At 36.9% G+C, this 13,924-nt stretch overlaps 1 protein-coding gene and 1 pseudogene across 1 annotated transcript; both read left to right on the top strand.

Annotated features, from left to right (window-relative positions):
- The first annotated feature begins 1,366 nt into the window (after positions 1 to 1,366).
- On the top strand, positions 1,367 to 3,231 carry LOC143882067 (alkane hydroxylase MAH1 pseudogene; annotated as a pseudogene).
- A 4,209-nt stretch (positions 3,232 to 7,440) lies between these two features.
- LOC143882066 (tubulin beta-1 chain-like) lies at positions 7,441 to 12,473 on the top strand. Its single transcript, XM_077385467.1, has 3 exons — positions 7,441 to 7,898; positions 8,599 to 8,868; positions 11,493 to 12,473. Exons 1-3 carry the CDS (start codon positions 7,505 to 7,507, stop codon positions 12,170 to 12,172), a joined length of 1,344 nt encoding a protein of 447 aa, XP_077241582.1. The 5' UTR covers positions 7,441 to 7,504; the 3' UTR covers positions 12,173 to 12,473.
- Positions 12,474 to 13,924: the final 1,451 nt, after the last annotated feature.

The following is a 13,924-nucleotide window of genomic DNA, read 5'->3' as shown; positions in this document are numbered from 1 at the left end:
CCATCAAATATCTATATTTGATGTCCATCACATACATATTTGATGTCCATCACATACATATTTGATGTCCATCAAATATCCATCACATAGATATTTGATGGTTATTTTCTATAACCCTAACTTTTGGGCAACAGGTAAATTTTAATAACTAAATCAAGAAATCTTCTAACAAGTAGGGATTAGTGGCTAAATAATGCATGCCCAAAACAAACAATGAAGTTGGAAGCTTCAAATACATGTCCATCAAATATCTTTTTTTTTTTGGTAGGCATGTCCATCAAATATCTATATTTGATGTCCATCATGTCTTGACGTCCATCGAATATCCTTCACATAGATTTTTTTATTTTATTTTTAACCCGGAAAGATAACGACCCGGAGCGGATCGGCAAATTTATATATAAAAAGTTGGGACCATACAAGAGGAGGGGAAACCTCCTTCACATAGATATTTGATGTCCATCAAATATCTATATGAAGAGAAGTTCGAAACGTCAAAGTACATCTCTATGGAGCAGGGGCGACGGCACTTGTAAGGGAAGGGGGGCAATTGCCCCCCTTAATTTTTTGGGAAAGAACAAATATACCTTTATTGGTGAATGTCACCGAATGCAGAAAACAGATGAAAGGGCGTCCCACTGGTGAATGTCACGGAATCCATTTATTGTTCTTTAACTTATACAAGTTATAAATGCACATTGGTCTCGTTCCACCAGTGGGGTTTGCAAGAGAATTTAACATTCCACTTTTTGACGAATGATAGACTGAAGGCGCCCTTGCAAAAACCAGCTCCAAGGGCGCCCCCATTGGTCCAATCTTAAGAAAGTGATCCACTTTCTCACTTTCTTAAGATTGGACCAATGGAGACGCCCTTGTAGCTGGTTTTTGTATGCCGCACTTCATTCTATCATTCCTCACTTGAATATGTTTTGTTCTCCGGAACAAGATTGAAATATATAGCCAAGGGCATTTTAGCCGAAGTGATGTTTACGCCGCTGGTGATGGACTATATAGAGGGTTTTTTTTGGAAACTATAATATTACTTTCATTTGTTTGGAGAAAAAAAATTACTATAATTTTTGCCCCCCTTGTGCAAAATTTCTGGCATCGCCCCTGCTATGGAGAATTTTTTGGATAGAAATTACTCTTATACATTACATTCATCAAATATCTCTCTCTCAAGAGAAATTAAGAAAACGTCAGAGTACATCTCAGTGAAGAGTCTTCTGGACAGGAATTGCAGTTATACGTTACATCCATCTATTAATACTCTATAAACCAAGACAAAAAGACATGGACCACATGATCTTACACAGAGTCCCCTTTGTTTTCTTTCAAAACCCAACTAAATTAAAACATTACATCTCTCAACTAATGCTCTCTCAAACAAGAACATATAAATGCATGACATGATCTTAAACTGAGCTCCATTGTTTCTTTCAAATATCAAATAAAACAATGGGTTCTGAATCATGGTTTATGGGCTTATGGAGCTTTTTCAAAATCTACCCTGAAGTCCTTTTATCCATCTCTTGTTTCTTCTTCATAAGTGCTTTGAATCGCAAAGATCATGTTCTTATGTACTGGCCTGTTGTTGGAATGCTCCCTTCCCTTCTTCTCAATGTTCATCGCTTGCATGATTGGGTCACTGAAGTTTTTAAAAAAAGTGGGTGCACCTTTGTGCTCCAAGGCCCATGGTTTACTCACATGCAGCTTGTAATGACATGTGACCCGGCTAATGTAAACCACATATTGAACACCCACTTCTCTAATTTCCCCAAGGGTCCAGATTTCTTGGAAATTTTCGATTTTCTTGGAGATGGGATCATCAATTCCGATTCGAATTCATGGAAAATTCAGAGAAAAATGGCTCACACCCTTATGAATCATCAAAGATTTCGGCGATTCGTAGCGATTCGTAGCCGAGAAAAGGCTGAGAAAGGGCTTATTCCAGTTCTTGAGCATGTAGCCCAACAAGGAGAAGTTGTGGACTTGCAAGATGTGTTACAAAGGTTCTTGTTTGACAGCACATGCCACTTGGTTTTCGGAGTCGATCCTGGTTGCCTCTCCGTCCGATTTCCCACAATTCCCTTTGCAAAGGCCATGGATGATGCAATGGAGGTGTTACTTTTCAGGCATGTCGTGCCGGAAATTTGGTGGAAATTGCTTAGGTGGCTAAGGATGGGGCAAGAGAAGAAGATGGCTAATGCTTGGGAGACAATTGATCATTTCATAATTCAGAATATTTCTATGAGAAGACAAGAATTAAGGAATCCCACAAGGAACAAAGAAGAGGAAGAAGAGGCAACTGATCTGTTAACATCTTACATGGATTTTCATTTGGAAAATGAAAGTTTTAGTTCAAAATCAGATACATTTCTTAGAGACACCACACTAAATTTGATGCTTGCAGGGAGAGACACCTCAAGTGCAGCTCTCACTTGGTTCTTTTGGTTGATTTGTAAGAACCCAATAGTAGAAAGCAAGATATTAGAAGAATTGAAGGCAAATTTGGCAAAAGACAAAGATGGGTGTATAGAGAAACCAAGGGTGTTTGATAGTGAAGAGCTTGGTAAATTGGTTTATCTACATGCAGCCTTGTGTGAATCTCTACGGCTTTATCCGCCCGTTCCCTTCGAACACAAAGGTGTTTTGCAGCCAGAAGTTCTTCCTAGTGGAGAAACAGTTCGGCCGAGTATGAAGATTTTAATCTCCTTGTATGCAATGGGAAGGATGGAAGGCATATGGGGCAAAGATTGCTTAGAATTCAAGCCAGAGAGATGGATTTCTGCTAAAGGGAAGATGAGATTTGAGCCATCGTACAAGTTTTTTGCATTCAATTCAGGGCCAAGGACTTGTTTGGGTAAGGAAGTGGCTTTCACTCAAATGAAATCTGTTGTTGCTGCTTTGCTTTATAACTTTCATGTTCAAGTCATACAAGGTGAAATTGTGTGTCCTAAAATTGCTATAATCCTTCACATGAAGAATGGTTTGAAGGTTAGGGTGAGCAAGAGATATGCTTGATGAAGAACAGAAGTGATGATTATGTTTATATTTCTACTCTCTCTTCTATCGCCAATCAGATATTAAGTGGCTAAAGTGTTGTGTGTATCTGTTGTGTGGTATTTATCTCTGTGATATAAATGTTAATAAAATGGGAGATGAGATTTACATCCCACCTTTGTTTTACGCTCATTATACATTAAATAAAAGAAACAGTTCATTACTAAAGCTGATTGCGTATTCCATCCTGTTTTGTTGGTCTTTTCTTGAGAATGAAAATACAAACAAAAGTGGGAGTAAGCCCTTGTACATTCCATTCTCTTTTGTTTGCTGCAAAAACTAATTTTTATCGCAGAGACTTATTTTACCTTAGAAATTCTAATTTTTACCACAGAAACTATTTTTTTTTGTTTCGAAAAAATTAATTTTGACTCTAGACCCTTGCGCACATCAGTCCGCTTGGAAAATGAATAACTGCCAGAATACAAGAAATATGCATAACAGTGAAAATGGAAAACAAAAGACGAAGAACAAGAACAAGAAAAAAAAGGAAAAAAAGAAAAAAGACAAAAAAAAATAAAATACTAAATGAATCCTAAAACAAGAAAGAAGGAGAAGAAAATTGAAAAAGAGTTATTGGTTTGTCATTGTTTGAACCAGAAAACAAAAAACAGTTTGAAGAAAACACAAAAAACAAAAAACAATTTGAAAAAAAAACAAAAATAAAAACTTTGTTTGATAGTTTTAGAATCTTTTTCATTTAAGTGGTAAAATTGTATTTTAAAATGAAACTAAACTTTTAGGAATTCAAATTCAATAAATTTGAATTTCTCATGAGATTTACAAATAGTAAATGTGATTTTTATATACAATAGATAGACATGGTGTAAATAGGATAACATGTGTTTTCACCAAAAAAATTTCCTAAACTCATCCAAAATATTTCCTGAAATTTAAACATTTGCCATGCTAATTTATGTAGGTGCAACTTGGTTTAGGTTCAACCCAAACCTCCTGAATTCAGCTCTAGCTGGGTTGGCATTTTGGACGAGTTCCCGATTTAATTTTGGGTTGGGTTCAGGTTGAGGCCTCGGGTAACCTGACTAGACCTGAACCTGACCTCCATCCTCTAATTTTATGGTAATTTAAAACATCATGGGGATTTTTTATTTTTTTTTATTTTTATTTTTGTATTTTGTTTCTCCTTTTGCTCTAGCTAGGGTAACTCGAACCCAAACTGACTCAACTCGACCTAATTTGGAAAAAACCGATTAGACGCATTCGGTTACTATTGAGTGATTTAGAGGTGATTGGGTTAGGGTTGACCATCCTAAACCTGAGGCTTGAGTTGGGTCGGGTTATGGTTTAGGGACTGCTATCTCGGGTTAGACTTGGGTTGGCCTCTACCTGACCTAAATGGGTGATGGTATCGAACCATTATCTGGAAATGACTTGGTTAGAATTCATGACAACATGATATCTCTCTGGATTTATATGGATTATTCAATCAATCAAATGGTCAAGCTCGCATTTCCCCAACTTCAACAAAAATGTTCAATTTGTGGAATAGGTGATGTGTCATGTCCTCCTTACATCAAAAAAATAATAATTCATTATTTGAATGAATCGGTGTTGGAAAAATTGCTTGGAAACAAAATGACATATTACACTTGGACTCAGTCTGTGATGATATTTCCAACCTTTATCAAACAGAGTTCCTTAACCCTCTTAATATCTCTGGTTTTCCAACCCTCCATCTAAACCTTGAGAAATGTATTCTTTTCCTAGCCATTAACTTTCATTTTCTACTGCTACGTTTCTACCTGCCATTTCGCAATGTGTTTGTTTTACCTGATTTATGTTTCTTATTTCTTTTATTTTCTTTTTGTGAATGAAGATGAAATATTTAGAACGGAAACAAAAATTTTCAAAATAGAGCAGTGATTCAATCAAGCAGTGTTGTTAATAACATGCCAGATAACTGTATTTGGCATTTGATTAGTGGATTTTGCATGAAAATGCCTTGATACTGTAGATAATTTAGACCAATACATTAAAGTTATAGAGCAAAGCAGCAATAAATGTGGAAATGGAGCCATTCGGATGCCTTTTTTCCGAAGTTCGAATGGGATCGAGTACACTCCATAGCAATCATATGTTTACTCTGCATGGGACAAAAAGCATGTGGATGGCCTTGTAATTGTTCACAAATAGACAGTCCAAATTACACACATGCCCCATGTGGGACCTAATGTTGATCATTAGAATTCAATCCTAAAGAATAATTGTTCCCTTAGTCAATTAATAGGAAAAAGAAGGGATGCTTAACCTCTAACTCAAGCAAAGATGCTATCAGGGTAAAGTTAACTCTCAAGTTAGAAAAGATAACCGTGGTTAGGGTTGGAGAGGGTAGCAGGGGGTCACATGGGTGTTTGGAGACCTCATGTGACCTGCAGCTAAAGCATAGGACACTTTTGTCCTTTCTCCATCCTATTAGTATTATAAATTGATTTGAAATATCATTCAAATGTACTAGATTGACATATTTAGAATGCCCTTGTTTTTTTATTGACTAAGATAGCCCTATATGTTTTGAAAATAGACTCATGGAGAACTCATGAAATGACAAATATAACCCGATCATAAGTCCATGAGTTTAACAAAATGTTAAAAATAGACAATTTATGCAGGAGATTTATTTTGTTTTAGGGCTTCACTAGAGCCGAATTATCAGCTCACGGGTCATGGATCCAAAAATCTCTTGCATTGGATGATCCTAATAGTTTAATTTGCTACGATTTTGTACTTTTAGGCCATCAATTTCATATCATTTTATGAATTGTCAAGATTATAGTTCCAATACTCATACTTAGATTGGGAATTCGTGACAATGAGTCAACTCAACAAGTGACTTGGTCGACCAAGCAAGAGTAAATAACTTTAAAATGAGTTTTAATCTTAAGTACTAATAATTAAAAGGAATGGTAAATTCAATAGAAAAGGGTATGTTTGGCAATGTTGACAGATATGCCTAGATGAAAAAGAGATCCATTCCGGATTTGAAAACTTATTTATAAAATAGTATTTACTAGGGTCCATCGCAGAAGGCTTTTAGCGGCTGGTCTGTCGCTTGTGAATGGAAACAAAAGCTGTTGTCTTCATTCACGAGGTGGCTGGTCTGACGTGCGACAGACCAGCCGTGAAATGCTTATTGCGATGGAGACTAAGCAATTCCCTATTTATTAATAGGGATTTTTTAGGCAATTTCACATAGAGCTGAAATTTGCTGGAGAGAATAACCACACATTTACCCGAGGTGGCTGTTCTTTCTTGTAAAAGTGAGCCCCGAAATGGCTTATGGCTAAATGGCTGAGCAAATCTCTTATTAATATGTAGATTCCTTTTGCATAGTTGTTGGCTATGTAAGGTACTTGATAGCTATTAAGAAATTTACTATATTCATAAGAAAATTCAGATTTATAAGAAATATATAATAGCTATAAAGAAACTTACATATTTATGGTATTGATGGCTTAGGAAAATTTATAGTCATATGGTTTTAAAAAAAGGCCAGCTAATTTTGTCATTATATGTTCTATAAATAAATATAGAGGTATGGTAAACTCAAGGGGCCTTTGCAAAAAAATGGGCAGAAAAGGCACCTTCATTGGCTACAGCTTGTAGCCAATGGTTTAGCCCATTTTTTGCAAGGGCAACCTTGAGTTTAGCATTTCTCATAATTATATCAAAAGTATTTGATAGCTAATTGAAAAGCTACATTTATAAGGTTTAAAATAGGCCACTGGTACTGGCTCTACAATCTTTTCAAAATTGCACTAATTCACCTTGTCTTTTTATTAGTTGGCAGCTCGTTGATTAATAAAAGACAAGGTGAGTTTGTGCAATTATCAAAATATGATATTGCCGATATCAGTAGCATTTAATTATAGGGTGATGATATTTTCACCGCCCCCCGGGGAGTATGCATGAGCCCCCATTTGACGTCAAAAATCGTTAAAGTTGCCTAATGTTCACGTCAAATCACGTTATAGGGGGCGCATGCGTACTGCAGGGGAGTGAAAATAATGGAGCAGCTCCATTAATTATAACGTATGTTACGTATCTAAGGGGAATCTATTTATATTTATATGGTTTTAAAGGCTCCAAATTTTCGGGACAAATCTTCAAAAAAGGATAGTCTGGTCATTTAATACCATATATGCAAGATAAAATCACTAATTATGTAAAGGGGTATTTGTGTCATTAAACCCCAGATTTTTTTAAAAAACGAACCGCACCTAAACCAAACACTCCAATCGTCCGATCTTCCCATCTAACGGCATCCAACGGTTAATAAAAAAAGGAGGGAAAGAACATCAGCCGTCCGATATCCCCGTCTTCCTCCTCCATCCCCTATATAAACATTTCTAGGGCTCGATTCTCTCTCATTTCTCTATCAATCCAAGTTCTTGTTTCGCATTTTTCGAAATCTTTACAAAAAATGAGAGAAATCCTGCACGTACAAGGTGGACAATGTGGGAACCAGATCGGATCTAAGTTTTGGGAGGTTGTTTGTGATGAACATGGGATAGATCCGACGGGTAGATACGTAGGAAGTTCGGATCTTCAATTGGAGCGGGTCAATGTGTATTACAACGAGGCTTCTTGTGGGAGATTTGTTCCTCGGGCTGTTCTGATGGATCTTGAGCCTGGAACCATGGACAGTGTACGGACTGGGCCGTACGGGCAGATCTTTCGGCCCGATAACTTTGTTTTCGGACAGTCCGGTGCTGGAAATAATTGGGCCAAGGGACATTATACTGAGGGGGCGGAGCTTATTGATTCGGTTTTAGATGTTGTGAGAAAGGAGGCGGAGAACTGCGATTGTCTTCAAGGTATGGTGTTAGGGTTAGGGTTAGGGTTTCGTGGTTGGGGATTCTTCATTACTCTTTTAGATCTTTTTTTTACTGTGTTAAGGTTAGGGTTTTGGTTTAGACGGTGTTTTTTAGAGGTTTGTTATTTGGATCTGATGCTTGTTTTCTTTGGTTTCTTTTTTCGATCGTTTGTTTGTTTTGTTTTTGCTGATTTTGTTAATTTTGTTGTAATTTTTTTGCATTGCATTTTCAAAATCAGTAAAAGAGAACAGATCAAGGGTTCATATTATGTGCTCATTTTCAAAATCAGTTATGGTTTCATCTGTTTTATTTTTCATTTCTTCCTGATGTTTCTAATTTCATTGAAATAGTTTGCATTGCATTTTCAAAATCAGTAAAAGAAAATATTGTCGTAAATCGGAAGAAACAATACAGGGTTTGAGTTTAGGACCTGCTTTTGTTTAGGGACTTTTCTTTTAACTTTCTTTCCACTGTTAGGGTTTCCATGCTGAATCCTTTTGTCTAGGAAATCCCAAAATCCATGATTTATTTTTACAAATTGGATAAAAAAAACCAGGGGTATGTTCAGAAACAAAATCCAATTTGTGAAACAGAAATTGAAGGAATCTGAATTTTAATTTTTTTCCTATTTCTTAACTTTTGGTTTCTTTTACCCTCATTAATTTATACGTATCCCACCCTTTTCGTTTTTGGTAATTAGGGTTTCAGGTGTGCCACTCTCTTGGTGGAGGCACTGGCTCTGGAATGGGGACTTTGCTGATATCAAAGATCAGAGAAGAATATCCTGATCGGATGATGCTCACGTTCTCTGTGTTTCCTTCGCCTAAGGTTTCTGATACAGTGGTTGAGCCATACAATGCTACCCTATCTGTTCATCAACTTGTGGAGAATGCTGATGAGTGCATGGTTCTGGATAATGAGGCCCTCTATGATATCTGCTTCAGAACTCTCAAGCTAACTACTCCTAGCTGTAAGTGTAGCCTATATGCTTCAAATGCATACATCAATATAATTTTTATGGGCCTTGTTTACAGTATTATATGGGTTTTTTTATGAATTTTTCTCTGGTCTTTCATATTTCTATGGATTTTTTTCTACGCTTATAAAAATGGTTTACTTTTTTATATATATAGTGCCTGTAGCAACATTGTTTATTAAGGCCCTGTTTGTTTAAGATTATGCCAACCAATAGTGCCTGTCAAACCGATTATTGGACTCATAATTACATTTAAATTAGAGTCCAATAATCGCTTTAGCACTCCTGATTCGTTGTGATAATCTTAAACGAACATGGCATAGGTAATGATTTAAACTATTGTGTTATCTTTCAGTGAGTTACATTGTTATATTCATTTTTCTAACCGAGTGAGGTAAATGTTGTATTTTATATTTATATTGCTTGGAGTTAAAAAAATATCTATGATAAGAAACTGTAATTCTGAGGCCTCATTGATCTACTGTTTGTTTCTTTATAAGTACATGTTTCTAAGTTCTAACACAGTGAGATAAATGCTGTATTATATATTTATATTGCTTTGAGTTAACTGTGTTTCTGAGGCCTTATTGATCTACTGTTTGTTTAATTACAAATATATTACCTTCCACTGGGGTTTTTTCATCTCAGATTAAAAAAATATCTACGGTAAGAGGCTGTTTCTGAGAACCAATTGATTTACTGTTTGTTTCATCATAAGTGCATTCTAGTGGTTATTTTTCTTCTCAGCTTGGAGCGATGGTACTGTTGTTCCTAAAAGACAATATAAACACTTTTTTATTTCTAAACTTGTTAGCTTGCTGTAGTTACACCCAAGCTAGGCTTGTAGCATGTTCAAGATAGAGTTAACAAATATACTGTAGTTGATTTTGGACAAAATTTGCTCTTCATTTCAGTTATTTATCCACCTGCATATCAGGGATCTTTCTGCCTGGCATTTGGGTCGCACATCAGCAAAATCCCTAGTTTGGTTGTCAATATAGCTTTGAAATCCCTGGAGACTACAAGAGATGTCTCCTTCTCAATCATTGCATGTCTGCTGATGTGTCACCCTTGTCTCCTCCCAAGAAATCCAAGCCCAATACCACAAAAGAGGTGGATTTTTTGCTTGGATCTCTCTCTCTCTCTCTCTCTCTCTCTCTCTCTCTCTCTCTCTCTGTAATGACACTCCATACCACTGCTGTACGAGGTTGACAAGCAAACACTACTTACTACCACTATTCTACGAGTTAAGTTCTAGGTAAATTCAAGGCTTGCCTCATCCCTGTTGACTAATACCACTATTCTCAGAGGTAAATACCTGCGACCAAACAGAGATAGGGTTTGCTGTAATTATGGCAGCTATCATTTTCGGCTTGAGTGAAAGGTGCTGCTGGGAAAATATAAAGACTGAAAGTGTACCATCTATGGTATATGACAGCTGTTTTTTTGCTGGGCCTGAAAAGCAACTTGGAAAACAAACATACCGAAAGTATCTTGAATGACTCTTTTTTTCTTAGTTATTTCTTCAGTTCATTACATGGGGTTTATTTCTGGAGTATCTTGAATATATTTTTTCATTGGTTTTTTCTTGAGTGCATTGCATTGGGTTGTTTATTTCTTACTAGGGTGTTTTATGTAGACTTGGATGTTTTTTCTTACTAGGGTGTTCTATGTGGACTTGGATGTTGGCAATTAGTAATTTTGGCTGTATGGAAAACCCATTAATTATTCTATATTTTTTCATATTATGTGCTTATTAGAAGTAAAAAATAAAAATGACTTCCCATGTAGCTATCTCAGATTTTAGTTTATAAAATTATTTTTTTTTCAAGCCGATGCTTCAAGTTAAAAATGACATTTCCCCATATAATAATATGTTGATTCAAGGGGTTTTGTAATCAGAATATGAGGGCAAATGTCACCCGAACCTTACTGTCGCCTAGTCTTAAGTATTAACACACGATATCACACTCCTTTATTTATTTAGTTTAGGTGTGGCATTCATGGTATGAAAGGGACGGGCTCTCTACTGGATCTGTTTCTCTAGAACTTGAGATCTTTCAACTGAATGAATGCGCCAAAAGACTGACCAAGCTGTCAGTAGATCAATACAATGCACATGGTTTGTTGAACAATGATGCTCAAAGATGTAAAAAGTTCACTCGTCCTTCCTATGGTCAATATCTATTCTGAGATATAAATGACCATATGACTTTTTTAGAACTTACATTAAGTTGTATAGCTACTTCTTGATCTGTAGGTACAATTTGTTTTGTGAGCATATGTCAGGTATTAGTTAAGGCATTTTTCATTTCAGATTTTGAGAATCAATTTTAAGTCCATAACCGATTATTGTTCTTCTAATTGTGTTTAATTCCGAGTCTTATATTTAGTTTTCAACTCAAAATCAATTCAAAAATCCAAATCAAACAGGGCCGTCGCAGATGATACACTAATCTGAAATTTATATGCGAAATCACATTATGTCTGCTAATGTATTTGACTGCTCTTGATATGTGTTTGAAGTCTAGAATCATTGAGGTTCATATTTTCATTTAATGCTTCTCATTGCGCATATATTTATTATAATGACAACCTATTACTGAATTTTCTCTCAGTTGGTGATCTGAACCACTTGATCTCTGCAACAATGAGTGGCGTTACTTGCTGCCTGAGGTTCCCTGGTCAGCTAAACTCTGACCTCCGAAAGCTCGCCGTCAACCTAATCCCATTCCCCCGTCTCCACTTCTTCATGGTCGGTTTTGCCCCTCTTACCTCACGTGGGTCTCAGCAGTACCGTGCTCTGACCGTCCCCGAGCTGACCCAGCAAATGTGGGACTCCAAGAACATGATGTGTGCTGCTGATCCCCGCCATGGCCGCTACTTGACTGCCTCTGCCATGTTCAGAGGCAAGATGAGCACCAAGGAAGTAGATGAGCAGATGATCAATGTGCAGAACAAGAACTCGTCTTACTTTGTTGAATGGATCCCCAACAATGTGAAGTCGAGTGTTTGTGACATCCCTCCTACGGGTCTGTCCATGGCTTCGACTTTTATTGGAAACTCGACCTCAATTCAGGAGATGTTTCAGAGAGTGTCAGAGCAGTTTACGGCCATGTTTAGAAGGAAAGCTTTCTTGCATTGGTACACTGGAGAGGGAATGGACGAGATGGAATTCACGGAGGCTGAAAGCAATATGAATGATCTGGTGTCGGAGTATCAGCAGTACCAGGACGCGACGGCTGATGAGGAAGGTGATTATGAGGATGAGGAAGAAGAAGGGCTTCAGGAGATGTGAAGCTTTTGAAAAAAGGATGAAATTAGAATGAAGCTGCTCTATGAATTCTGATGCTATGGTATATCCTTATCTCCCAACTTGGAAGTTTGGATGGTAGTAGTAGTAGGAGTTAAGGCATTTTGCCTTTTTTTACTTGTTTTAAATCTGGGTTACATATGGAAGATGTTGGAGTTTATTACTTCTTGTTTGAGTTTTAGAATTTGTAAGGGAGTACAAGAGTCTCTGTTCCATGCTCTGCTGTGTTAGCTGCATATTTTTACTTCACTGAATACATGAGAGCTTTTTATAGTGTAGCTTTTAAGATACTGTCAGTGTGGATGAAGTTGTCTCTACACCCCAAACTAACATGCAAACAAACAATGACAGAGAAACCTAAAGTGGCTTCTTTGTCATCATCACTGGTCGAGGAAAATGGGCTCATTTCATGCAATGACTACTGTTTGGTTGCATCACATTCCTAATGAAGAACATGGAAAGTGGGTTTTTTTTTTATGTCAACCGCTTGATCCATTAACATGGATTTTTTTAATGGGGAAAAACATTAACTTTACAGATTATTTACCGTGAGTTTGTCATGTGAGATTATATGATGGAAGTAGCTGTCACGTGTTTGTATGCCCCACTTATCGTATGAAATCTGATGTTTGGATCAAGCAGTTTGGCAGTAAAAAAATTCAACTTTCCACCAAATTTCCAAGGAAAGTGATGAATTGTAGAAATGTTGATTCAACCCGATAGGGTAGATAGGTACTGCTGCTACTGAGGCTTATTTACCATGATTTTCTTCTACTTATTTTCATGAACAGTCTCCTAGTTATAATTTACAAGTGGGATTTGTTAGCGTCCATCGCAGAAGGCATTTTGCAGATAATGACAAAAATACCTGTGTTTTAAGCGTAGAATTTTTAAATAAATACCACCCCCGCTAAAGCCCTAACCAGCTACCAAATGCGAAAATGTGAGTTGTGTCTCTGCCATGACAAAATCATATCAAAGTAGACTTCAGCTGCTGAAAGACGGTCGGAGAATTGAATTATAGTATATTTTGGGTCATTTTTTAGCATCGAAAATTGCCTATTATTATATAAACACTAATTATGTACATGGTTTAAAATTTCAACCGAAATCCGAAATTTCGGATACCGGTGGGGACCGAAACCGGAATTTTCCGAAATTCCATTTTTCGCCCTTTCGGAAATTTCGGTTTAATGACATTATTTATTAAAAAAAAAAGTGATACAAAATTTTGGAATTTCTGTCCGGAATTTGGAACCAAATTACCAAATTTCGGTTTTTGGTGGGGTCCAAAACGGTTACTGAAACCGAAATTTTAAACCATGATTATGTATAGGTATTTTGGTAATTTGACTGGAAACCGAAATAACTCTCCACAGCTTTTGTGCTTGTGGCCAATCAAGGGCAGCTCTCAGAATTATACTTGCATTCCTTGGCTTTCCTATGACTGTTTGGTTGCCACATGCCTCGCCTCCTCAAGGAAAAAAATGGACTTTTTGGTGTCTTTATGGTTTTTGGTTGCCAATTTAGCATCCAAATCCCTAGAGACTACTAGACAAGTTTTAAAGGTAATAATTGCATGTCTGGCGACGTTAAGGGGTGCAACTCGGATCGGGTCGGGTTGAGTTCAGGTCAGGTTCGGGTTCAGGTTGAGTTTTCCCAACCCGGGTTAAGTTCGGGTCGGGTTCGGGTTGGAGGTTTGGGATACCTCAGATAGCTTATCTGAGCTATTGAGTA

The sequence above is a fragment of the Tasmannia lanceolata genome, unplaced genomic scaffold (genome assembly GCF_043159265.1).
Source record: "Tasmannia lanceolata isolate RefF3 unplaced genomic scaffold, GAP_Taslan_0.1 ptg000007l, whole genome shotgun sequence".
Taxonomy (NCBI): Eukaryota; Viridiplantae; Streptophyta; class Magnoliopsida; order Canellales; family Winteraceae; genus Tasmannia; species Tasmannia lanceolata.
The sequence above is the reverse complement of the archived record's forward strand: the minus strand, read 5'-3'. Positions and strand labels throughout refer to the sequence as shown.